General features: G+C 37.1%; 1 protein-coding gene across 6 annotated transcripts in view; it reads right to left on the bottom strand.

Annotated features, from left to right (window-relative positions):
• CYYR1 (cysteine and tyrosine rich 1) overlaps positions 1–25,840 on the bottom strand; it is a 106,303-nt gene extending 80,463 nt beyond the window's left edge. For 5 of the 6 annotated variants that reach the window (XM_077995870.1, XM_077995871.1, XM_015133067.3 and 2 more), the window contains exons 1-2: positions 25,245–25,839; positions 18,690–18,792 (exon numbers count right to left, since the gene is read on the bottom strand). In XM_077995870.1, the coding sequence (XP_077851996.1) occupies positions 18,690–18,792; positions 25,245–25,659 (518 nt within the window). In that variant the 5' untranslated portion in view covers positions 25,660–25,839. Of the gene's footprint in view, positions 1–18,689; positions 18,793–25,244 lie in introns of all 6 variants that reach the window. The other variant, XM_077995873.1, reaches the window with a different exon arrangement.
• Positions 25,841–26,533: the final 693 nt, after the last annotated feature.

Below are 26,533 nucleotides of genomic sequence, written 5' to 3'. Positions count from 1 at the left end.
TCCATTACGCTATTTTATCACTTGCTTTTGGCAGAGGCAAAGCTTTATAAATTTGTTTGGGGTCTTACCAAGAACACATGGGTCTCTGTTAGCTATTCAATCACTTTGATCAAACAAAAACGAATTTTATAGCATTTTACTTGTAATACTTCTGAATATGTTTACCATGGTAATTTAAAATAACCCTTTATGTAGCTCTATATAAGTGTGAAGAAGTTACAGTTTATGAAATGATGGTTTGATTAAATCCCTTAATTGATAATTACATAGGATAATAGGAGTAGACAACGAAACGTTTTTTGGTAAGATTTATTTATTTGTCTAACGATTATTATTTTTAAGAGACAGGGTTGTGCTCTGTGCCCAGGATGCAGTGCAGTGGCATGAGCATGGCTCATTACAGCCTCGAACTCCTGGGCTCAAGCAATTCTCCTGTCTCAGCCTCCTGGGTAGCTGAGATTAGTGTGTCATCACATCTGGCTAATTTTCTCATTTTTCATAGAGATGAAGTCTTGCTATGTTGTCCAGGTTGGTCTTAAAAACTTCTAGCCTCTAGCTATCCTCCCATCTCAGCATCCCAAAGTGCTTGGATTACAGGCATGTGCCACCGAGCCCAGCTGGTATGGGCTATTTAGACCAGTGTGGTCTAGGGCCATTTGTTACAGAATCTCCTAGTGAAGGAGAATTAATAATAATATAGATTTTCTACCCTAATTTTCTACCCAGTGGATCTGAATTTCTAGATGAGATTCTGGAAAAGTGTTATTTTTAGAAAGCACTCCCAGGTGATTTTAGTGCATACTAAAGTTTGAGAAACTCTAATTTAAACTAATTTAAATTCTGTGAAATCTCTACTTTTCACTGAATAGGCATAATTAAGGTATAGTGTTTATAACTGCAAGGCATTTAAAGCTTGAATGTGATTTAGGACAGGAATACATATGATAAATATGTTTTTGTTCCTTGTGTGCATATGTAGGCTTAAAAGTGTTGTTTGAAACAAATGATGCAGTAAAGGAAAAAAAAAAAAAAAGAAACTACAAGTTTTACAGATCTTTAAATCAGACCATTGACTAATTGAAACACATAAGGGTTAGTCTTCCTACAGGCATAATCTGAAAAATAGAGCAGGTTTTACTGGCTTAGGATAAATCGTTCCAGGATAAGCCCTTCTCTCTCATGTACTACTTTCTTCCTGTACCCAGAAAACAATAAATTGTGGAGTTCTGTATTTCTATGGGAGCACTCCCTTCTCATAAATATTTAGACTAGAAGGAAAGAGCCAGGATCTTTCTTCCAAAGAGTTTAATGAATTTTTTAAAACGTATGAATATGGTTGGGAAGCCTGCCAGTGATTAAAGAGTGTTCATTTTAATATTACATTCTTTTCCCTTCCCAAATGCTTTCCCATACCTCATCGGACTGTACATTTCTCTTAATAACCCTAATTTAAAATGAATTATTTTAGTCATTTTCATCACAAAATTTAATGATCAACATTCTTAATTTTCTATTTCTGTCTTTGTTTTCATGTCATGTCACCTACAGGGCATATTCTGTAAGCTGTACGTTAAATTAATATTTCTACCGAGGCTGCAATGGGTATCTGATGCACTACAGGAAAGATCTCAAATCCGAATTGAGGTGTTTATACATGTACGAAATGCCAGGGACTGTCAGGCTTTTAAATGATTTGGAATTACAGTAAATTGAATCTAAACTTCGTTGGTATTATTTGTAATCCACTGACATGCCTCATAAATAAAATTTAAAAAGAATAAGAAAAAAATGCAAATAACTTCATTTTACCTTCTATATAAGTCAATATAAACAGATAGTTCATTTTCCCTTGTCAGGTGAGTTTCAAGAAACTACAGGCATACCTCGTTTTACTGTATTTTCTTTATTGAGTCTCACATATATTATGTTATTTATAAATTGAAGGTCTGTGGCAACCCTTCATTGAGCAAGTCTATTGGCACAATTTTTCCAACAGCATATGCTCACTTTGTGTTTCTGTGTCACATTTTGGTAATTTTCACAATATTTCAAAGTTTTTCATTATATCTCTTTTTCACTATGTCTTTTTCATTATAACTGTGATGGTGATTGTGATCAGTGATCTTTGATGATACTACTATTGTAATTATTTTCAGGCACCACAAATTGCACCTGTGTAGATGGTGAACTTAATTGATAAATGTTGTGTGTGTTCTGACTGCTCCATTGACCAGCCGTTCCCAAACTTTCTCTCTCCCCTCAGGCCTCCCTCTTCCCTGAAACACAAAAATATTGAAATTAGGCCAATTAATAACTCTACAATGGCCTCTAAGTGTTAAAATGAAAGGAAGTGTAAAATGTTTCTCACTTTAAATCAAAAGCTAGAAATGATTAAGCTTAGTGAGGAAGGCAAGTTGAAAGCTGAGACAGGCCAAAAGCTGACTCCTGCACCAGGGAGCCAAGTTGTGCAAGCAAAGGGAAAGTTCTCGAAGGAAATTAAAAGTGCTGCTCCAGTGAACACATGAGTGATAAGAAAGCAAAAGTGATCTGGATAGAAGATCAAACCAGCCACGACATGCCCTTAAGTCAAAGCCTAATCCAGAGCAAGGCTTTAACTCTCTTCAAGTTTGTGAAGGCTGAGAGAGGTAAGGAAACTGCAGAAGGAAAGTTAAATGCTAGAAGAGTTGGTTCATGAGGTTTAAGGAAAGAAGCCATCTCCACAAATAAACGTACAATGTGAAGCAGCAAATGCTGATGCAGAAGCTGTGGCAAGTTTTCCGTAAGATCTAACTCAGGTCATTGATAATGGTGGCTACATTAAACAACATATTTTCAGTGTGGATGAAACAGAGTTCTGTTGGAAGAAGGCACCATCCAGGACTTCCATAGCTACAGAGAAAAGTCAATGTCTGGCTTCAAAGCTTCAAAGGACAGGGTGACTGTCTTGTCAGAGACTAATGCAGCTGCTGACTTGAAGTTGAAGCCAGAGCTTACTGAACATTCTGAAAACTTAAGGATTCTTAGGAACTGTGCTAAATCTACTCTGCCTATGCCCAACAAAGCCCATATGGCGGCATGTCTGTTTACAATATCATTTACTGAATATTTGAAGCCTACTACTGAGAACTACTGCTCAGGAAAAAAGATACTTTTCAAAATATTACTGCTCTTTGACAATGGACCTGGTCACCCAAGAGTGCTGATGGAGATGTTCAAGGAGATTAACGCTGTGTTCATGCCTGCTAACACAACCTCCATTCTGTACTCCATGGATCACAGAGTAATTTTGACTTTTGCGTCTTATTATTTAAGAAATAAATTTTATAAGGCTATAGCTGCCACACATAGTTATTCCTGTGATGGACCTGGGCAAAGTAAATCGAAAACCTAGAAAAGATTCGCCATTCTAGATGTCACTAAGAACATTTGTGATTCACGGCAGGAGGTTAAATGATCAACATTAATAGAAGTTTGAAAGAAATTTATTCCAGCCCTCACGGATGACTTGGATGGGTTCAAGACTTTGGTAGAGGAAGTAACTGCAGGTATAGCCTGAAGATGTGACTGAATTGCTTCAGTCTCATGACAAAACTTGAATAGATCAGGAGTTAATTCTTATGGATTAGCAAAAAAGTGGTTTTGGGAGATGGAATCTACTCCCGGTGAAAATGCTGTGAACACTGTGGAAATGACAGCAAAGGATTTAGAATATTACGTACACTTAGTTGATAAAGCAGCAGTAGGATTTAGAAGGATTGACTCCAATTTTGAAAGAAGTTCTACCCTGGGTCAAATGCTACCAAAGAGCTTTGCACGCTGTCGAGAAATCTTTCATGAAAAGAGGAGTCAACTGATGTAGCAGACTTCATTGTTGCCTTTTTTTTTTTTTTGAGGCGTAGTCTCGCTCTGTCGCCCACGCTGACGTGCAGTGGCGCGATCTCCGCTCACTGCAAGCTCCGCCTCCCGGGTTCCCGCCATTCTCCTGCCTCAGCCTCCCGAGTAGCTGGGACCACAGGCGCCGTCACCACGCCCGGCTAATTTTTTGTATTTTTAGTACAGACGGGATTTCACCGTGTTAGCCAGGATGGTCTCAGTCTCCTGACCTCGTGATCCACCCGCCTCGGCTTCCCCAAGTGCTGGGATTACAGGCGTGAGCCACCGCGCCCGGCCTGTCTTATTTTTAAGAACTTCCACAGCCACCCCAATTTTCAGCAGCCACCACCTTGATCATTCAGCAGCCACCAGCATCAAAGCAAGACCCTCTTCCAGCAAAAAATTACAACAACTTGCTGAAGGCTCAGATGATTTTGAGCAAATTTTGGCAACAAGCTGTTTTAAAATTAAGGTATGTACATTGTTTTTTTGGGTGTAATGCTACTGTGCCCTTAATAGACTACAGTATAAACAACTTTTATATGTACCAAGAAACCAAAACATTCACTTTGTTGTCATATATGCCTTATTTTGGTGGTCCAGAATGGAACCCACAGTGTCTGCAAGGTATAACTGTACTTTGCCCGCCACTCCAGCTTTCTTTTGGTTAATATTTTCATGGTATATCTTTTTCCATCCTTTTACTTAACTTACCTATTTCAGTAGAATTGAAATGAATGACATATATTTGAGTAAGTTCAAAACAAAATCCATTTGCTGTTTTTACTGGAATGTTTAGACCATTAATGTAACTATTGATATGTTTGAATTTAGGTATATCATTTTATGATTTGCTTTCTGTTTGTTCCCTCTGTTTTTCATTCCTTTGACTCCCCTTTTCTGCCTTCTTTTCAGTTATAAGATTATTTATTAGTATCCATTTTAATTTATCTACTATGATTTTGACTATATTACTCTGTAGTTTTTCATCGTTCTTTTTAGTGGGTGCTCTAGGGATTACAGGATATATACTTAACTCTTCACCATCACCTAGAATCAATTTTATATCACTTTTGTTGGAATATAGAAACCTTATCATCTTATTGATCCATTAACCTTTCTCCTCCTATGCTAGTCATGTTAATTATTACATCTAAACTATTGAATGTGCTATCATACATATCATATGTTTTCACATTAAATAGTTGATTGCATTTTAACAAACTCAAGAGGAGAAAAACAGCCTACCATATTTACCAACTAGTATTGCTAGTTGGGCAGGACTTTGATTTTTTACTCTTCTTTTTCCTTTATGATATTCCAAGTTTTCTCCGGTATCATTTGCTTTCCTTCTGAAGTACTTTTACATCAGGTCTGCTGGATTAATATTTTCTTAAGTTTTCTTAATTTAAGAACGTCTTTATTTTATCTCTATTCTTGGATAATATTTTTTACTGGATATAGAGGTTGACAATTCTATTCTTTTGGCACTTAAAAAAATATGCCACTTTGCTTGCCTCTAAGGTTTCTGGTAAGAAAATGAAGTCATTCAAATCACAGCTCCCCTATAGGTAATGTATTGTCTTTCTCTGGCTGCTTCCAATTTTTTTTCTTCTTTAGCTTTTAACCAATTTGATTATGATGTACCTGGGTGTGAATTTAATTGAGTTTATCCAGTTTGGAATTTCCTCAGCTTCTTAGATCTGTAATTTATGTCTTTCACCAAACTTGGGATTTTTTTAGCTCCACACTTTTTCTCCTTTCTTCTGGGATTCTGATGGCACAGATGCTAAACGCTGTCCACATTATGCTTGCTTACTTAGAACTAGAGGGCTTCTCCGGCAGCTCTGTTTGTCCATGTCCTGAAGCCTACTTCTATGTTTTGGTCTGTGTGTAGTCCAGAGTTGGGTAACAGAGGGAAACAACTGGTAAACTTATGGCTAGTTGGGCAGTATTTCAAATTTTGGTCTGGTTCCCCAATCCACCTGGTAGTATTTACTTTCCACAGTCCTGAAGTAGCTGCTTCATGCATTCTGTCCACGCTCCACAGGTGAGCTCAGTGGGAGGCAGAGCGTGGAGCTTGTTTTCTTCATCTTACTCAGAACTGGAACCAACTCTCTCAACTAAATATAATGAGACAAAAGCTATTTTACCACAAACACTAAACAAAATATATAACATGTATATTAAGCTGGCGGTGTAAAGCCAACAGGCTGAATAAAAAGAAACTCATCTTAGAATTGATAGACCTCAGCTGATCCTCGCGATGATCAATGACTTTTTATTTGGCATGGCACCTGGCATTTATTTGCTTCCACTGAAAATACATTCAATCTGGAGATTGTTCCAAATGTAGGCTGTGCACAGTATCATCAGAGGCAACTTGCTGCGCTTTTTGTTCTTTTAAGTCTTATAAGTCTTGACTTAAATGGAGAGAACTGCTGATTAACACAATTTTTAAAAGAGCTTAATCAGGGAAATTCTCAACTGTTACATACAAAGAACACTCAATCTATACAGCACTATGATCACTCTGCCAAAAGAGCCGGCAGTTAGAACACCATTGTGTGCATTAATTATTGACATATCAATGGAGATGAGCCAATGGAATTCTTTAATGAATCATTTTTTAAAGCAAATCATTACCCACTGATTTTTGATATTATATATGTATTTTTTTCTATAAATCAGGTTTATATATTTTTATTCAGATTTGATTTCCTAGTTTCTGAGTGGGTTTCTCCCTCTAATTCACAAACCAGCCTAGGGTAACATGGTAGACTTGTGTATCTAATGTACATGTATCTAATGTACTTTTCAGGCAGTATTATGCCTTCAGCAACCACTGGGCAGCAGGACACCGTACTTAATTAGCTGCCTTTGCAGTTATCAGCCTCCAATCACATTTGATTAAGGGCACCATTTATTTCACTCAAGCCCAAGAGTGCTCTCCTGGGGAGAGGCAGGTGGTACTCTCCTGTTGATGAAGTCCAGAGAGCCAGAGAGAGAGCCTGTCACCAGAAGTGACACTCTGCAGCTCAGTCACAGACTTTCCAAATGACCTTGCAGAAGCCATTTTTCTCCCCAACACGTTTTATTTATTTAATTTTTTAAATTATTATGATTCTTTTTGATCACTATGTTGCTCAAACTGGACTCAGACTCCTGGACTCAAACAGTCTTCCCACCTCAACCTTCCAAGTAGCTGGGATGACAGGCATGCATTTTCCATGCCCGGCTTAAAACCTAGATGTTTTCAAAGCCCAGTGTTTTCATTAATGACAGGAAAAATTTGTAAAGCCCTTCTAAGTGCTTCTTTGTATGAATATATATGTCAGAGGGGCAAGTTACTATTCCCTCTTTACACCTGAACAAACTGAAGCTTGGTGGTATTAGAAGATCTAAGTTCAGACAGCATCAGGAACCCAAGCCCGATTTTTCTGAATCCAAACATTTGTGGTCTTTCTCCTACAACTTCCTATCACTAAAACTACTGTTAATCAAGAATAGAATTACAAAGCATTGTTTCCTGTTTAATTGTACTTGGCAAAGGCCATGAGGGTCTATTTACTTAATGTAAGAATGAATATTACTTGAGACTGCAACCTCCAAGTAGAGTTTTCAGCATTTATTTGATAAACTTAAATTCTAATATATTTCTATGTGTAATACTTCAGAGGCTGATCCTACATTATGCCTGATGTTTGTTAAAAAAAAAAAATGTCGTATCCACACAGTAGAGTTGGCTATTTGCAACCACAGGTAGCTCTTATTTTTTGCAAAATGCAGCATAGAGAGATATAGTTTTGCTTATGTTTTTGACAGTGTGAATTTATAAGGACATATGTTTAAAGTAATTTGTCATGTTTTTCTCTATTTTTGTCAGATTTGTGCAAAGGCATAAAAATTTTTTTATTACCTGTAGGGTCTTTTTCTTCCTCTCCTTTCTGTAACCATGAATATTAAAATTAAAAATTCTCTTTGTTTCTCAGTCACAGAGTTACTACCGGCTAAACAGCTGAGGCTTTCACCCACAGCACTTTCAGATGGAATCCTATTACACTTTATAAGGTTATCATCACCCTCTGAAATTTTCATTAGTTATGGGTGTGTACATCCTAACATTTTGCAGTGGGGAGACACCTGGGAGATATTGTGTTCTGGGTTGCAGCTGCCCATCAGAATTCTTCCAATATAATGGAGTAAAAATCACTGGGTGTATGTAGTTCTTCCCTCCTCAATTTTATCCATAAAACATTTTATCTCCAAAAATTATGAAGGTGAGTTGCACAGGAGCCTGTTGTCTTAATAGTCATAGGCTGGCAGATCATACTACTTAATTGATAGAGCACATTCAACACAGAAACATGACAGGAGGTTAAATTATTATAATCAAATTGGCTTTTCAGTTCTAGTCTCCATCATCTGATTATAATTTATCATAAACAGTGTGATTAGAAAGTGACAATTGATTCTATTATTCCTTTTACTCTGTAATGACACCTAATCTGTATTCCATGAAAAGATATTCTTTGAAACCAATAACACATTCAAATGATGGTTTGATTTTGCTAAGCAAATATTTTTCCAGATGATGCATATTAATTTAGAACCCACGAAATGTCAAGTTTTTCATGTTTAAACGAAGAATTGATCTGCGTTTAAATAATCTATTCTGGATCCTTCAATCTATTAGGCCCTGTGGCTTCGATAGTGAGTTGGCAAACTGGCTTCATGTCCTCTTAGGTCTGGGGTGTGGAAGGGCAGACAGATAATTAAAGAACATAAATAAACTGATAAATAGTAACAGGAGAGTGTGTTAGTCTGTCTTCACACTGCTAGGAAGAAATACCTGAGACTGGGTCATTTACAAAGAAAAGAGGCTTAATTGACTCATGGTTCCACAGGCTGTACAGGTAGCATGAATGGGGAGACCTGAGAAAACTTTCAATCATGGCAGAAGGTGAAGGGGAATCAGGCACGTCCTCACATGGCTGGAGCAGGAAAGAGAGTGAAGGCGGAAGGGCTACACACTTTTAAACAACCAGATCTCGTGAGGACTCACTCACTGCCACAAGAACAGCAAGGGAGAAATCCACGCCTATGACCCATTCACCTCCCACCAGGCCCGTCCTACAACACTGGGGATTACAATTCGACCAAATCCAAACCATATCAGATAGAGAAGGGATAATGCTACAGCAGAGTACAACAGGGACTCAAATCCAGATATAGTGGGTAAGAAGAGGTTCCCTCCAAAATATAGTGTTTAGGTCTTCATAAGGATAGCAATGAATCATTTTCACTCATTGCATCTTGAAACCTTCTTCAGATCTTCAGGAACCAGTGAGGAGTAGCAGAAACAGGTCAAGTATGTCTCATTTTAAATGCCAGCCCTTTACACAGTAGCTATATGAAATGACTTTACTCTGAGCCTCATCCTCCTCATCTGAACAGACAGGAATAATACGTAGGTCACAAGGACTATTCTGAAGGTTAATTAACTTATATGTTTTAAGCATCGGTGACAGAGAGCGCATTAAATAAATGGTAGCTCTTTTTCTTCCAACAATTCCTGCTGCCACCAAACACACTTTCTTTTACAATATCCAACTGTGATTTCTGTCTAATTAAGGCAGCTCCTAAACCTAGATTATATGAACACATATGAGGTAATCTGATTTGGACACAATCCAAGTCAATAAAAATGGACGCTCACATAGACTGCTTTGTTATGGTAACATATTCAATTCAGAATGAACTGAAATATCACAAATCCTACATTTTATATAACATAAAACATAACAAGCAAATAGAAGAAAATAAAGGCATTCATTGTTCCCACCACCACAAGGAGTGTATTCAGGTTGATTAGAGAAGGACAGGTCAGTTTTGACAGAGGTAAAAAGGGCTAAAATAGCATCTGAATGTAAAGAGGGGAGAAATCTCAGTGTATTCCCGAATTTCCCTGAGGCGCCGTTGTTGGCTTGCTGTTCTATTTCTTATACCTCTCTTCAGAATATCTCATTCATTCCCACACACCTTTCAACCCCAGTATCTCCAGGCCTTTTACTCCCAGACCTATATGTGATGCTTCATGCTCTCCACTGAACTTCAGAATGGAACATTCCACCATCTGAAGCTCACTGAGTTTGGTTCATACCCTGTAGGCTTTTCCTTGTTTAATGTACTAAAAGTAGAATTCATTCCCCTTTCTGAACCTTCCTGAATATTCCCCATTAGTTCCCAGCACACCATCCAGCCTTTTATCCAAAGCAGAAACTTCAGAATTAATTCAGACATATTCCTCTTATTTAGCCCCAATCCTTATGCTCACATCCCATCAGTCGTCAAGTCCTAATCTCTTCTGTCCTTTTATCCTGTAGCACAAAACACTGTCAAATAGCACCAACCTTTGCTTTCCAGGTGTACTGGGAAGATAGGTAGTGGCAGTAATGCCTGGGAGTTGGTTACAAGTGCAGAATTTCAGGCCGCATCCAGACCTACCAAATCCGAATCGGCATGTTAAAAAGGTGTTTAGGCAACTCCATTACAACTATGATCAAACTTTTACATTATCTTTTTTTTAATTATAAAAATTTTCAGGGCTGGGCGTGGAGGCTCAAGCCTGTAATCCCAGCATTTCGGGAGGCCGAGACGGGGGGATCACGAGGTCAGGAGATCGAGACCATCCTGACTAACACGGTGAAATCCCGTCTCTACTAAAAAAAATACAAAAAACTAGCCGGGCGAGGTGACGGGTGCCTGTAGTCCCAGCTACACAGGAGGCTGAGGCAGGAGAATGGCGGGAACTCAGGAGGCGGAGCTTGCAGTGAGCTGAGATCGCACCACTGCACTCCAGCCCGGGCGACAGAGCGAGACTCCGTCTCAAAAAAAAAAAAAAAAAGAATTTTCAAACATATAAGAATCATAGATAATATAAAACACCCATATGCCACTACCCATGTTAATAATTATACTTTCTTGAAATATTTAATTTAAAACAATTTTTAGGGACAGGGTCTTGCTATGTTGTCCAGGCTGGTCTCAAATTCCTGGGCACAGGCAATCCTCCCACCTTAGCCTCCTGTGTAGCTGTGATTGCAGATGCACTCCACCATGATTAAGCAATGATATCAGAGTTGAAAGCCACTTCCCAGCACTCCTCCCTAGGGTGACCAATGTGTCTCAGTTTGCCACAGACCATCCAGATTGCTGTACTGAAAGTCTTGAATCCCTGGAAACTTCTCAGTCCTGGGGAAATTCATGGATACTCTTCTCTCCCTCACACATTTACACATTCACGACATGTGCTTGTTTTCATAAATAATACACAGAATGATTTTATGTGTTTAACTTTATGCAAATAGCATCATGTTGCACACGTTGCTCTTCAGTTAGCTCTTCACCTAGCATTATTAATTTTGAGATTTACTCTAATGGTATGTTAATATGAATTGAGTTATTTTAATTGCTGTATCGTTTGCATGAATATACTCTATCCACTGTCTTCTGATGCAGGTGCGGGTTGCTTCTAATGTTATTTTTTAAATAATACATCAACCAACAGTATAAATGCCTCCTTGCGCAGATTTGGAAATTTCCTAGGGAATATATCTTGAAGAGGTGTTACTGCTAAATCCTAAAGTATATCTATCTTCAGCTTTACTACATGGGGTGTGATTGCTCTCTACATGGAGCAGTTCATGTTCTCCCATCAACAACGTGAGAGCCCTTTTATCTTTGCCAGCACTGCTTGGCACTATCAGACTTACAGAGTATTGCGAGCCTGATGAGTGTGAAATGGTATTTCAATGTCTTAAGTTGGTTTTTCCTGCTTTAGTTAGCCAGGTGGAGTATCTTTCACTTGTTTCTGGGCCATCCAGTTTTCTGCTCTATGACTTTTTTTGTGCACACACACGTTGCCTGTTATCTTATTGAGGTATTCTGGATACTAACCTTTTGTGAATCATACGAATTGCAAACATCTTCTCCAAGTGAGGGTTTGCCTTACATTTTTATCTAGGAATTCTGTTGCTCTCTGTATTAAAATTTTTTTAAATCAAGATATAATTCACGCCCCATAAAACTCACCATTTTAAGTGTACAGTTGAGTGTTTTTTAGTGATCTTTTGTGTTTTTTAATCTTTTATTTTAGACATCTTTTCTATCCTGATACCATAAATGCCATTCTCCTCCCATTAAAAAAAAAGTAATTGTTTGCTTTTTGTTTTTATGTATTTAGTCTGATAAGAGTGGATTTTTGATTGTGGAGTGATGAATTGATCTCATTTAACATTTATGCATATGGATAGCTAGTTGTTTTAGCAACATTTGTTACATAATCTATCCACCTCCACTAGTTGGTAATGTCATTTCTGTTATCTATCAAGTTTCCATATACACATCAGTCAATTTCTAAGCTCCACATTATTTTGGTTTATCTGTGAACCAATATCACACAATTTGTTTTTCATAACTTTGTAATAAATCTTGATGTCTGTAAGGCATTATCTTCTGACCTTGGTCTTTTTCATAGCTCTCTTCTCTCTCCACGACCTTTACTGTCCCACATAAATTTTAGGCCCATTCTTTCAAATTCAACAAAAAATGTTCTTGTGGATTTTGATTGGAATTGCACTGAATTTACAGATAGTTCAGGAAGAACTGCCATATTCAAATATTGACATCTTTACAATACTTGCATCCACAATTTGATATGTCTCTTAATTTCATTTGGTCTCCCTTTATCCCTTGTAATTTTTACATGGTTATAATACTCACTAAATGCATATATTATTACTGGATTTCTTACTGGATACATTATTGTTTTAAATATTGTATTTCAGATTTATTTATGCACATATCTATTACATTTTCTTATTGATTGTTGATGGTATCTAGGAATAAACCACTTTTGTACACTGATCTTATATCCTGCAATTTTGGTGAATTCCATGTTTTATAGTCTGAGGAATACTGACAATCATCTCATTTGTAAATGAGAGCAATTTACTTTCTTCCTTTCCAATTTTTATTACCTTTTTAAAAATGTGTCTCGCTGATTGCGCTGGCCAGGACTTCCAGTACAATGCTGACTAGAAGTGGTAGAAGGCACTAGTTTGTCATATTTTTGCCTTTAAAGGCAAGGGTTAAAACAACATACCATTGATTATGGTGCCTGATTTAGGGTGGTGGTTTTTAAAATACATATTTACTAGGTTAAACATTTTTCTTCTATATCCCTAGCTTGCTAAGCATTTTAACTCTGAGTGATGATTTTAATTGCTTTTCCTTTTAAAACTGATCTTAGAATTACTCTTCTTTAAGAGACCTTTCCAGCACTCTAAAGTTGGAATCAAAGCTCCTTGTCTCTGATCCCACTGTATTTTGTGCTTCCCGCAGCAAGTTCATCTGCTGATGTGTCTATGCTTCTCAGTAGCTTCTAAGCAACTCAAGGGCAGGAACCTCATGTTTGATTCATGGCTATATCCTCCAGCACCTGATGTAGATCACGAAAAACTGTACATAGCTGTAAGATAAATTGTGGAAAACATGTTCTAGAAACTTTATTTTTCCTTCCTCAAAACTAATTCTGTTTCTGACAATTAGGCTTAATTTACAAAGACAATAATAACAGCATAGAAATTGGACTGAGAGAAGTTTTGGTTATCTACACATGTATATTTTCTTTTAATATAATAACTCATAGAATGCAAATATACATTTGAATATCATTGAATTCCTTCTTACAGCAAACCTAAGTTGTTGCTACATTCTAAATCAAGTTCATATTTATTTTAACATCATATTAGTTACTTATCTTTGTGTCATTATTAAAACAAAAATAAGGCTCCCAGAAACTTTGATTTGTTCAGTATGTACTTTCTAGAGGTCTTTTCATATCTAGTTACTAAGATTATTTTAACTTAATTAATTTAAATGATTTTTTTTTTTTTTACCAATGCCAAAGGCCTTTTTAAATGCATTATGTTTGTCAGTATTTGAATAGCCTTACCTGTTTATTCCAGAACACTAAGATACTTAATGATCATAGGACCTCAAATGCCATTTGAAAATATGAAACCTTTATCTTTTAAGTCAGTTTTGCTTTCATGCATAGCATGGCTCTCAAATCACAGTTGTAATATTTATTAGCTGTCTTTGCCAAACTGCGGGTAATACATCTTTCACATTTCATTGAGAAGAAAAGAAATTTAATCTCACTAGGATCTCCATTATTAGTTCTCCCTTGTGGTTTTTTTTTTTTTTCCTGTGGGGATTTTATGTTGGTCAGATGGGCTCTGAAGAATCCACAGACGGATCAGTATTTTACAATGGCAAAGTGGAAAAGCAAAATCTATTTTTGAGTTAGGAAATTAAATGCAATATATTGTCATCTAGCTCACTATGTCCAAACTAGTCAATATTTTGTTCATATTCGATATTGTACAATTATTCTCTTACAAAACAGAATACCTTCATTTTCCTCAACTTTACTTCAGTTCTGTGTTTATCTTGTTCCACTGGATAACAGTAATTAGCCACTCAATTACACCCTCTATTCCCTTGAATTCTACCAACTCTAAAGAGGACTCTATAAACCACATTTTTACGCTGGATCTACTTTCTGGGGAATGGCAATTAAATTTCATTAGCAGCAAAAAGTTAAACATCCTTTTCCATATTCATCACAGAATAATCTGTCTTCCATGAAGCAGAGTTGCTGAATGAAATGTTTGAGAATCAATCTGGTGGGAAATTGTTTATTTCTCAAATTGGCCCAATTCTCATTTTAAAATATTCCGACACTTCTCTCTTCAGGTAGTTGCCCTCATGGTCAAAAATCTCTTAAATGGAGAAATAATTATAAGGTCACATAGTTTGTCATAAATGGTTTCAAATGGTGTAACATCTCAAAGTGTGCATTCCAAATATTTCATGTATGGAATAAATAAAAAGAAGCTTCATTTGGAGCCTTCTCATCTTTGTCTATCGTCTTAATGATGTCTAAGAACATGTCTGTTCTACATAAAACCAGATACCTGATTTCCAGAAAACTACTATATTATTTCATTTAGTTTTGCTAGGCATGACCAATAAAAGCACTTTATTAAAGGATCTTCTGCCTGACCCACTTATTCCTATATTATATTCAAAGTTTACCCTTCCTCCTCTAGCCACACTGAACAGTAGGGACTTTCTCAACTGGATCATTTTCTTTCTTGTATCTTTGACTTTGTATGCAAGAGTCTTTCCAAAAAGCATGTCCCTTTCTTCACTATTTATGTAAATATCTACTTTTCCTTCAAAACTCTGATCAGATTCTATGTTGATGATGTGTTCCCTAATCATCTCCTAAACACACACACACAAACACACACACATAGACTTAGCTTTCCGGTCCTCCAATAATACTTCATAGACTAGCTCTTTGAATTAGAATTATTTGTCTGTGCTCTCTTTTCTTATCAGATTTTGAGGTCTTGGAAGTCAGAGTCCATCATTTTTTCATCTTTGGATCCCAGGACCTAGGCCCGCACTGCCATGGTAACAGGCACTCAATGTGCATTTATAAATAATCGATTCAACTAAACATGCTGAATACTGTAAAAATTATTCTTAAATTCTGAATAATACGGACTCTCCTACACTGAAGTCAGTATCTGTGACTATAATGACCAGAAGTAGATAGGCTATCTTTTAAGTTCAATTTTTAAAGTTTTTCATAAGACAGAAGTAAATCGTAAAATTCCTAACAGAAATAAGAAAGAAAAAGGGCACCTGAATTTATCTGCCAAAATTAACTCATATTTAGAATAGAAAGAATCTTAAAAAAAAAAAAAAAAAAATGAGAGGGCGGGGCACAGTGGCTCTTACCTGTCAGCACTTTGAGAAGCCGAGTTGGGCAGATCTCTTGAGGCCAGGAGTCCAACACCAGCCTGGACAACATGGTAAATACAAAAAGTAGCCAGGCATGGTGGCGCCTGCCTGTAATCCCAGCTACTTGGGAGGTTGAGACCTGAGAATTGCTTGAACTCAGGAGGCAGAGGCTGCAGTGAGCTGAGATTGTGCCACAGTACTCCAGTCTGGGCAACAGAATGAGACTCTGTCTCAAATAAATAAATAAATAAAATAAAAAGGAGAGCAAATTGAGTAAAATAAGACTTTTCAACTAAATTAGCTCCTGTGACTGTTTTATAAACAAATCTTAATGGTTAGTTTGCAAAAGAGCAAGGGCAATTGAAGTTAGCAGAATTAAAGGCTGAAAAGCAACATTGATTATTTCAGTGGGTGACTAGGGGAAGACCTCAGCAAGGGAAGTCAAGAGGCCCTAACCCAACCAATTTACAAACACTCTAAAATGCCCACATTATGTTTTGCTCTCTTTTTAGCTCATTTTAAACTGAGCAAGCATTTTTATTTTAAAAACAAACAAAAATATAAACCAAATTATAAAAATCTTCATTGAAGTTACCTAACATTTCATTGTGCTACTGCTTTCTTGTTATTACTTTTCTAATAACCACGAGGGTTTAACTTTCTGTTATGACTATTAAAATGATTTCACTAAGAATGTGCCTGGATGCTTCAAAAAGAGGAAACATCATTTGTGAGTTTCAAAACAGAAATATTTGACAAGTATATGAAGGAACCCTTGTAAGCATTCTTGGAATTAATTTTTTTCCTATCTCCTGCATCCCCAACCACCAATTAAAAAAAAAAAAAAAAAAGCACTTTGGGTGGAGTTAAGAACTCTTTTCAAATGTTAAACAATAGCTGGAAATCCTGAAAATGTATTCCCTTTTATCAAGTAGGAAAATGCTTTAAAGTCTCCCCCCACCACTGCCACCTTTCTTTTTGCTAAGAATTGTTTCGCATGATATTTACTCACTGGTTTCTATTTTGAACAGAATGTTCAGTTATAACTGCCTGAAATATAATGCCATCTGTGTTTATTTTCCCTTCTGAAACACGATTTTTTCCCCCCAAACATAACAAGTACCTGGTCCTAATAACCTAGATACATGTATCAACTCAACTAATTCTTCACTGTAACCAGCGGTGAAATTAAAGATTTAGAACGTGTACCATAAAAACGTGAACTTCATTGCAAATGTAAATCATATCAAGTACATCTATACATTCAAATATTTAAAAATATTCTGATTCATAAGTAGTTATGAGTTATATGTATTTACCTGGGTGGAGGTAGCTATGGAATGAGAAAGAGTGCACAACACACCCCATGATATAGTTAGTGAATCAAGAAATAGGCCAGGAGCCAGATGACCAAAGAATCACAGAATCACTTTGACTTCACATTTTCCAAATCTATACTCACACCTCTACCTGGGACAGCAGCATCTAGCATGTGGAGACCGTTTGAGAAAAAAAAAATTAAATATATTAATAATATATTTTAAGTTACTTTAAATACTGTGAAGTAATATGCCACCGGGAACATCATTATATATTTATATTTGAGCTGATAAGTTACTGTAAAAAATCATACTGACAGTTTTCTAATGTAAAAAGTGGGCTTAATCTCTTTTCTACCAAACCACCCATGAAGAAAAATTCAAACATTTTATTTGGAGCTTATTTGCATTTCAAAGAAGGCTTAAATTCCACACATGGTTTTTTATTATAGCTTGACATTTCTTTCACATTTATTATAGTGTTCAAGAGTATCCCGAAGTATGATTTTTTTTTTTTTTTTGTATTCTCAGAGTCATTATCTCTAATATCAGCCTCAACACTGATTCTAGAAAGTTTATGTGGTGCCAGGTTTTCTATTCTCGGGAAATGGAGGATGTGTAACAAGCCGTCTCAATGGACACGTCCCTAAAATAGCCTGGCACATATGACTTAGCGCCTAATGTTTCCCGTTTCCACTTGAGCCTTTGTAGGGCATGAGTTAAACAGAACATTTCCCAAATCACCATGATCCTGACTTGAAAAACAAGAACGGAAGACAGAGGCACAACCACTGCTGCTAACTGAAAGCCATGGGGATTTTGACTCAAGAAATTCTTATGTTCCTAATTCTCAACCTTTTATTTCTCAGTTGTGGATTCCTCTCTTGAGGAACTGACAAGTACAGACTTTTCCTGCCATACAGCCCTGGAGGCAGGTCCAGATTCTGTATTTCCCTTTGTCCAGAAGCGGCTCTAAAATAAATTTCTAATTTGTTACAAGGAAATGCTTCACAGAGTCTACATGTATATATTTCATTTGTGTTTTTGTGCCTTGTTGTTTATCACTTTGCATTACCCGTGCCTAGCTTGTCCTAGGCTCTAAACCTGTTTCCTGAAGTTGCTGTATATGTATTATGTGAGAACTGACATTTCATGTCTCATCTGTTTTTTATTCATAACCTCTCTTTTTCCTGACATCTACTGGGTATATTAAATTCATACATGATGACAAAATAAACTGGCTATAATTAAATAACAAATTTTAACTTGCATAAAACAGACAAAACCATATCACTGACGATGTTACAAAATTATCAATAAAATGATGCCTATGTAAAACATTATTAGAGTACACAAAATAAAACAATAAAAGAATAACTCTTTTTAGTTCCTTTATAGTGAAGGCAATTTATTTTGTATATTATTTTGCATATTTTGTCAAACAACATAGTCCATTAGATAGTGATGTGTTAATATCTCCAGTAAAGATTTCAGGTCAGTAACCAGTCTTGAAATCTCTTGCCCACAACTATCACTTAGTACTTTTAAAAGACATAACTGGACAACTGGACAAGAGGAAGAGCATCAGTATTGCCAAATTTGACTGATACTCACGAGAGGATATTCCCAATATAAGCGTAGTAGGAGCAACAGTAGGGTGTGGTTCCATCACAGCAGTAAGATTTGCAATCTTTGCCACACTGAGCAAGGCAATCATCTACAAAACAAAAACCATTTGTGAGCAGTTATAGTTGTAAAATCACAGTTTCAGGAAAAATTATGCTATTTCACATCTTAATCAGCCAATGACCACTCTTTAGTGGTTTTAAATCTTCATTTTCGTCCTCAGAATTCAAAAACATTCGTAAGGATCTAAATTAGCCTCCCTTCCCCATTAGACTCTAACCTGTAAAGACAAAGACAATTCTTGAATCTTCTACACCAAGCACCATAATTGCTAGTCAGGGTTAGTTGAATGAGATAATGAAGGAAGGAATTAAAGAACAATTAAACTACTCAGTCATTGGATTTGTCCATAGAGTTTTTATAATAAATTTTAAATGATAAAGTCTTCTTGGCCAAGCAAAATGGCTCATGCATGTAATCCTAGCACTTTGGGAGGCTGAGGCGGGTGGATAACTTAAGGTCAGGAGTTCGAGACCAGCCTGGCCAACATGGTAAAATCCAGTGTCTACTAAAAATACAAAAAGTAGCTGGGTGTGGTGGTACACACCTGTAATCCCAGCTACTCAGGAGGCTGAGGCAGGAGAATTGCTTGAACCTAGGAAATGGAGGTTACAATGAGCCGAGATCATGCCACTGCACTCCAGCCTGGGCGACACAGTGAGGCTCTGCCTCAAAAAAAAAAAAAAAAAGGTCTTCTAACTTTAGGGTCTTGTATTCTCAACTGAACTCAATCAATAGAAGGTTTAGTGGTATGAATAACACCAAAAAGGAATAATTTCAAAATGATGTATATTTTCCATGATACTACATTGTATGCTTTCCTTTTTGTGCCATTTTTTACCTGTATAATTACAGTTTGCATACATGTGGTAACACAGTGAGTCTGCATCCTGTAAATTCATTTGGATTAAAAGATGATTGGTTATAGGAAGAAATCCCCATAGACAATATTTTGTAAACAATTAAGAGTTTACTTAATGTCAGATTGAAGAATCAGTAAGATATAAAACAGTACTATGTGAAGGAGGAAAAGTTATTTTCTGAATAAAGGATCAGAAATTACTATTTTTTCCATATATTTTGCAGCAAGAAAAATTATACTAAAAATTTTGGATAAAAATTACTCTAGCTTTTAAGTATTCTTTATTCCACCTAAATGATTTATGTTTAACAAGCTAAGGTTGTCACCGAGTTAGTCATATAAGTTATGATGGATATGTAAGTTTCAGATACATGATTAGGAAAACATTAAGTACAGTCTGATAATTTAGGTTATACATTTAAGAGTCACAAAATAATCCATTTCCAACTCAATTCCTGAAGGTAATATTAATTATTATATAAATTATATAAAACTTTTGCTTCCCTATCAAAGCCATAACATTAAAAGTACAAAATATTATATTTATGTCTACATGTCCATGTAACTGATTTATCCAGAAAGGAAATTTTACGTTGCTTTTAAATCACTTCTGCTAAAGTATCATCTGCTAAGATGATCCTTTACAAAGAGATGTGATTAGAAGATAGCAAAGTTCAGTCACCGTTAACAATTATGCATGGCTTTTGTGGAACAAATGGAAAAATTCATGTTTCCTTCCCCTCAGTTTTATTTTTACATTATAGGTAGTCAAACATGACCCTTGAGGCTTACCTCTGGATTGTGGTAAGAAGGAATGAAAACGAAAAAGAATTACCTTTGTGAGATTCAGTAAGTACTTAAGTCCACTTCTAAAATTTGAAAACAGAAACACGATCTAATGATTTAGATACAAGGGAGAAGCCAATATATTGACAATAAATGCTTTTGGCAGAGTACAACACACTTTTAAAGGCTATTTATTTTACAGTTTTCTTGGTGAATTTCCATAGCTCTCATTTTTAGTGCTGTCTAATTTATTACTGGTCAGTTATCTGAAGGGCTTAGTGGGGATGTTTTGCTTCATGTTCTTAAAAGCCATTCAACGTACACCTACAGCCATCTGATCTTTGACAAAGTCAGCAAAAATAAGCAATGGGGAAAGGACTCCCTATTCAATAAATGGTGCTGGATAACCAATTAGCCATACACAGAAGAATGAAAATGGACCCCTATCTTTTACCACATACAAAAATTAACTGAAATTGATTAAAGATTTAAATGAAAGACCTCAAACTATAAGACTCCTGGAAGAAAAGCTAGGAAACACCATTCCTGACATCAGCCTTGGGAAGGAATTTATAACTAAGTCCTCAATAGCAATTGCAACAAAAGCAATTGACAAGCGGGATTTAATTAAACTAAAGAGCTTCTGCACAGCAAAATAAACTATCAACAGAGTAAGCAAACAATCTACAGAATGGGAGAAAATATGTGTAAGCTATGCATCTGACAAAAGCCTAATATCCAGAATCTATAAGGAACTTAAATAATTGAACAAGCAAAAACTAAATAATCCCATTAAAAAATGGGCAAAGGACATGAACCAGACACTTCTCAAAAGAAGACATACAAGCAGCCAACACACACAACAAAAAAATGTTCAACAAGTCACCAATCATCAGAGAAATGCAAATCAAAATAGAGCGCTATTACTGAAAAGTCAGAAAAACAACAGATGCTGATGAGCCCGTGGAGAAGAGGGAACACTTATACACTGTTACTGGAAATGTTAATTAGTTCAACCACTATGAAAAGCAGTTTGGAGATTTCTCAAAGAACTTAAATCGAAACTACCATTTGACTCAGTAATCTCATTGCTGGGGTATATATCCAAAGGGAAATAAATCATTCTATCAAAAAGAGAAATGCATTTGTACATTCATCACAGCACTATTTGAAATAGTAAGGACACTCGTCCTAAGTGTTCACTAATAGTGGACTCAGTAAAGAAAATGTGGTACATATACACCATGGAATACTATGCAGCCAGGAAAAAAAAAGATTAAAATCATGTCCTTTGCAGCAACATGGATGAAGCTAGAGGCCATCATCCTATGCAAATTAATTCAGGAACAGAAAACCAAATACCGCATGTTCTCACAAGTGAGAGCTAAACCCTGGGTACTCAAGGCATAAAGATAGCAACAGTAGACACTGGGGACTTCTAGAGCGGGAAGGAAAGGGAGTGGGGAGGGGTTGAAAAACGAACTATTGGGTACTATATTCAATACCTGGGTGACAGGATCAATTGTACCTCAAACCTCAGCATCACAAAATATACTCATGTAACAAATCTGCACATGTACTCCCTGAGTCTAAAATTAAAGATGTTGAAATTATTTAAAAAATAAATAAAAGCCACTCTGATTGTGAAAGAGCTAATGTCCCCACTATTCTGTCAGAGTAGGACAACCAATGTGTAAGTAACTTCATGGGTGCCCTTTGAACCGTGTCCAGGACAGTGACATCTTATTAAACTCTCCATCAATATCAAAGATTCAGTTGCTACCATTGTATTCCGGTGACTACTCTTATAAAGACACGGTGTTATCAAAATATTTTGAGCCAATGTTACAGGAAACCAAGCCCAAAATCTTGTAGCCAAGCAGCTGGATTATACCTGAGCAAACATCTGGATCATGTTACACATTGGTCATTGTTTTTATGGCATTTTCCAGTGCTCTTGTCTACTTCCCAGAATTAAACTACCCAAAAGGGGAGATTTAACAGGATGGCAAATACATTTACAATCACAGCCTCTCCAAAATGAAATTTCAGCCACACCTCAAAGCCTTTTTTGTGTTAGTTGCTTTCTCTGGGATATTTGAGAATAATTTGGCAAAGATCAGTGTTGGTGCCATACAGGAGCTTTTTCTCACTGGAGAAAGAACAGACCATTCCAATTTGTCTTCAGAAGATAAATAATATTACATCTAATGTCCAAGTTAGTATCCCTGAAAATCAGCCAATTTAAACTTTCTTCAATGACTTTTTGCTGAAAGGTGTGGTCTGGAAGAAGGTTCCCCAGCTCACCCGTGCCTCCCAACTCACCCTGCCTCCCACCTTAAGGAAAGTGCAGAACAGGAAAAGCAGTATCTGGCTTGAAGCGCTTGCTTAGAAATGGCCCTTGCAAAAGATAGCTAAGATAAGAGAGGAAGGAAAGGGAGGGGACAGAAGTTACTGGCTGAGGCCCGGAAGGTAAAACCTTGACCAAATCCTGTCTTTGTAGCCTGCAGTGGGAGTCAGACAATAATATTGACACTTCACTGGGTCTCCTTCCAAAAGTAACTCTATAGTACAACATGATGCTTCAGGTATAGAAACTTTGTTCTTATTTGTTTAGCCAAATAAAATGTGAATCTAATGCATTTGCTTTGGGGAAAATAATTTAGATTATGAGTAATGCATCTACATAGATTTTTGTCCCATGAAGCTGGCAATTCATTTAATAGTATGAACTCGTTCGATTTCTGGGGTGTTCCAGCATCTAACCTCCGCCCTTACTTCCAGCCATACCTCTTAGTTGCAACCAAACTGAAATATCCTTTGTTGCATGTACAGATCTTGATTTTTGCCTTTGATCCCACGATATCCTGCTATATCCTACTCCATCTCGTTTGGTTCAGGGCGTCTCCATTTTTCAAAGGTCTAGTTCCTTCAAGTCTTCCTCAATTCAGTTTTCCTGAGCAAATATTGATTGATCTTTTTGCTGAACAAAATAGACATTGTCCTCATGAAGTTTACTCTTTTAAGCCAGCAATAAGGTTTCTTCTTTGAACATCTATAGCACATGATTTTACCTCTCCTATGACACAACCTTTTATACCTTAAAGTAATTTATGATCATACCATATTTCCCAGAGAAGACTGATAAGAACATGACCTCTTATGGCTCAACATATCTCAGTAAGTAATAGTTGAATGAATATAAAAAGCAAAAAAAGGCCTCTGAATAAGAATCCAGGAATTGACACCAACGAACTTATTAGCTAAACACTTCTTAGCAAAGATAATAAGTCAACTTAGCACTGGCTTACAACGACTTTGTGGCTTACAAGAGAGGGATTCCAAAGAAGAGAAATGAATGGACTGAAAACTTTCTAAACTAACCACCCTTGTTGCTGGCCAGCTTTGCTGATTTCCTGAGCCCTGAGGAGCTGGGCATCTGCACTGGGGAAACAGGTGGAGGGGGGAGATGTGTAAAGCAGAAGCTTTCAGTTTACCAGAAGGAATATAATAAACAAACAAACAAAATTGTGGTTCAAAGGAGTGGTTGAGTAAGTGTGAGTGAAAGTATTAAACACTGTCGAGCAGAGGCGGTGAAAAGCATAATTGCTTTGAAAGAACTAATAAAGAGATTTTTTCAATAGAAAACGAGTATTAATGCAATTGACTCTGTTAATCCCTCCAATTCTGAAAACCTTATATAAGTTTAATAAAAGAAATAAATGTTGTAAACAGATTAAATAGAAATTCTCTTCATTTAATAGAAAGAACTTATCCTACTTTTATGAATTTCCATATTAGAAAGTCAGCGATTTTTCCTGCCATAAAACATCTTTAAAAGGGTAACTCCTAGACAGCCACTAATTTGCATTTCAAGAAACAAACTGAAAATGTCCACAGAAGTTATGGTGACTCTTTTCTAGCAAGGTTGAATGAGAAATTCAATTCTTTTAATGCTCAGGTCCAACGTTGAAGAAAATCATTTCAGTTGCAATATATTTTTGAGTATCAAAGGTAAACTTCAGTGCTATGTATACATTTAGTATTGGAGGCTCATGGATGAGCCTGCGATTTTTGTCACAGGACGTTAGAGACACAAAAACATTGTACAAAGAACTTTGCTTTTAGCTTGCATTGTTTTGTGAATATGAACGAATGCAAAGACCACATGTGTAAGACACTTTATACCTGAATAACCAATGAAAGGCCATTTGGGGCTCCATATTAATCACAGAACAAGAAAACTCACTTTGCTTAATTATTAGCAGTTCTTACTACAAATAATTAGAAGGGAAATGAGATGTCCTTCTCTTATAAACAAGTGTATACCAAATCAACTAACACAGATTAGACCCTGGGTGAATTCAAGCTTCTCAAAAACCTGTGTTTGACTTCAATCCTATAGCTCAGTCTACTGCACTTGTAAATCTCCCAAAGAACAAAAACAAAGCTCTAAGTTTTTTTTTATTCGTAAGAGGGAAAACCAGGAATATTAAGAAAGCAGAAGGTGGAGAGTCCACTGCCTACCCTATCCAGATAAGTTTATTTGGATGTAGTTTACTCTATCCAGAGTCAAATCCCCTAAACAGGAGACTGCTATTTCCAAGGTGGAAAGGGAAAGAAAAGAAATACAGAAAGTAAAAGGAACAAAACAAAAACCGCGTGAGGGTGGAAGCGCGCGGGTTTCTGCCATCGCTTCGCAGAAAAGGCAGAGGCGTCTGCAAAGGTCCTTCTGCAAAGGTCCCAGTCCGTCCAGCTCAACCCAACTTGGCCCGGATCGTGACCCAAGCCCTGCCCCGAGCCTCTGACCCTCTCCGCCGCCCTCTGTCACTGACCTGCGTAGACAAAGAGCAGGACCAACTTCGGAAGCAAGACCCCTGGACGCACGGGCAGCCTCGGAGCGTCCATCCAAGCCGGTGACCTGAGGTTGCGCGCCAGAGATAGGCTTGGAGCGAAGGGAGAGCCCGGAACCGGAGGGAATGGGTAGGATGGAGGACGATCAGATGGAGAGAGCAGCGCTCCTGAGAGCCGGGTGGAGCGGAGACCCGGCCATTGCCTAGGGAGCCTTCCAAGGGAGCCCGGGCCGGGCGCGTCCCGGGCCAGCGAGTGCGGGACTCCGCGGAGCTGGGGCGCGCGTGGCCCGAGACGGGCTGCGCTGGGGGCCCAGGTCTCTTTGTCTCGCCCCACTGCGCTCAGGCGCGGGGAAGGCTGCCACTCCGGCGTCCTTGGCCACCCAGGCTCACATTTCATCTCCGCGGGTGGCAACGACTCCGGGCAGGGGGCGGGGGTGGCCCCGACTCCTCCCCAAGCTCGGGTTCTTCCTTCTAAAGAGCGACTAGAGGACCAAGAAACTTTTTCTAACCCCTTGCTTTGGCGATTGCTGTGGAGTTCAACCTGCTCCTTTTTAGCCCTGCCCTCCACTACAGTTTTTCCTTTCAAAGCAATGGATGAACAACTTTGTTTTTTATCTTTAAACAAAGGGAAGGAATTTTCAGGACTGAAGGTATTGGACAAAGAGTGACAGCGACGAAAACTCAGGATTGGGAAGTACAGAAAGTGTATGGCATCTCTGCTGAAAGCTGATAAAATGTTTATTATTTTTTCCTGTAAATTCAGGAAAAAAAACCCAAACAGTGCACATTGTCGTTATGATTTTGACAATGTTTTGGAGTTACTGACCTATGCAATTAAACAAGAGAAAGAAAAAGATTTATAAAAAATGAAAAATAAATTGTCATTAGCAAATGAAACATGTATATACATGGAAAATCAAAGTTAATCAACAATGAAGTTCTTGTTTAGAAAACCAATAGTTTTCTTTCCTGCAAACAAAAATCAGTTAGAAAGTTCTCAATGTCATGCATGAAGAAAAAAACAAAGATGTGAATAAGTAAAGAGATACTTTTTTTCACTAAGAAATTTTAGTAGCATAAAGACAAGATTCCCCAAATTATTCTATACATTTAGAAATAAAATTGATCTCAATTTAAAAAATAACATGATTTTTTTCAAACCAATCTGATTCTAAAGTTTATGTGGAAAATAAATATATAAGAGTATCTATTTAAAACAAGAGTAATGCATGGGAATAATGAATGGGATATTACATATAATATCACCATAA

Source organism: Macaca mulatta, chromosome 3 (assembly GCF_049350105.2).
Source record: "Macaca mulatta isolate MMU2019108-1 chromosome 3, T2T-MMU8v2.0, whole genome shotgun sequence".
In the NCBI taxonomy this organism is placed as follows: Eukaryota; Metazoa; Chordata; class Mammalia; order Primates; family Cercopithecidae; genus Macaca; species Macaca mulatta.
This window is presented reverse-complemented; position numbering and strand designations above follow the sequence as displayed.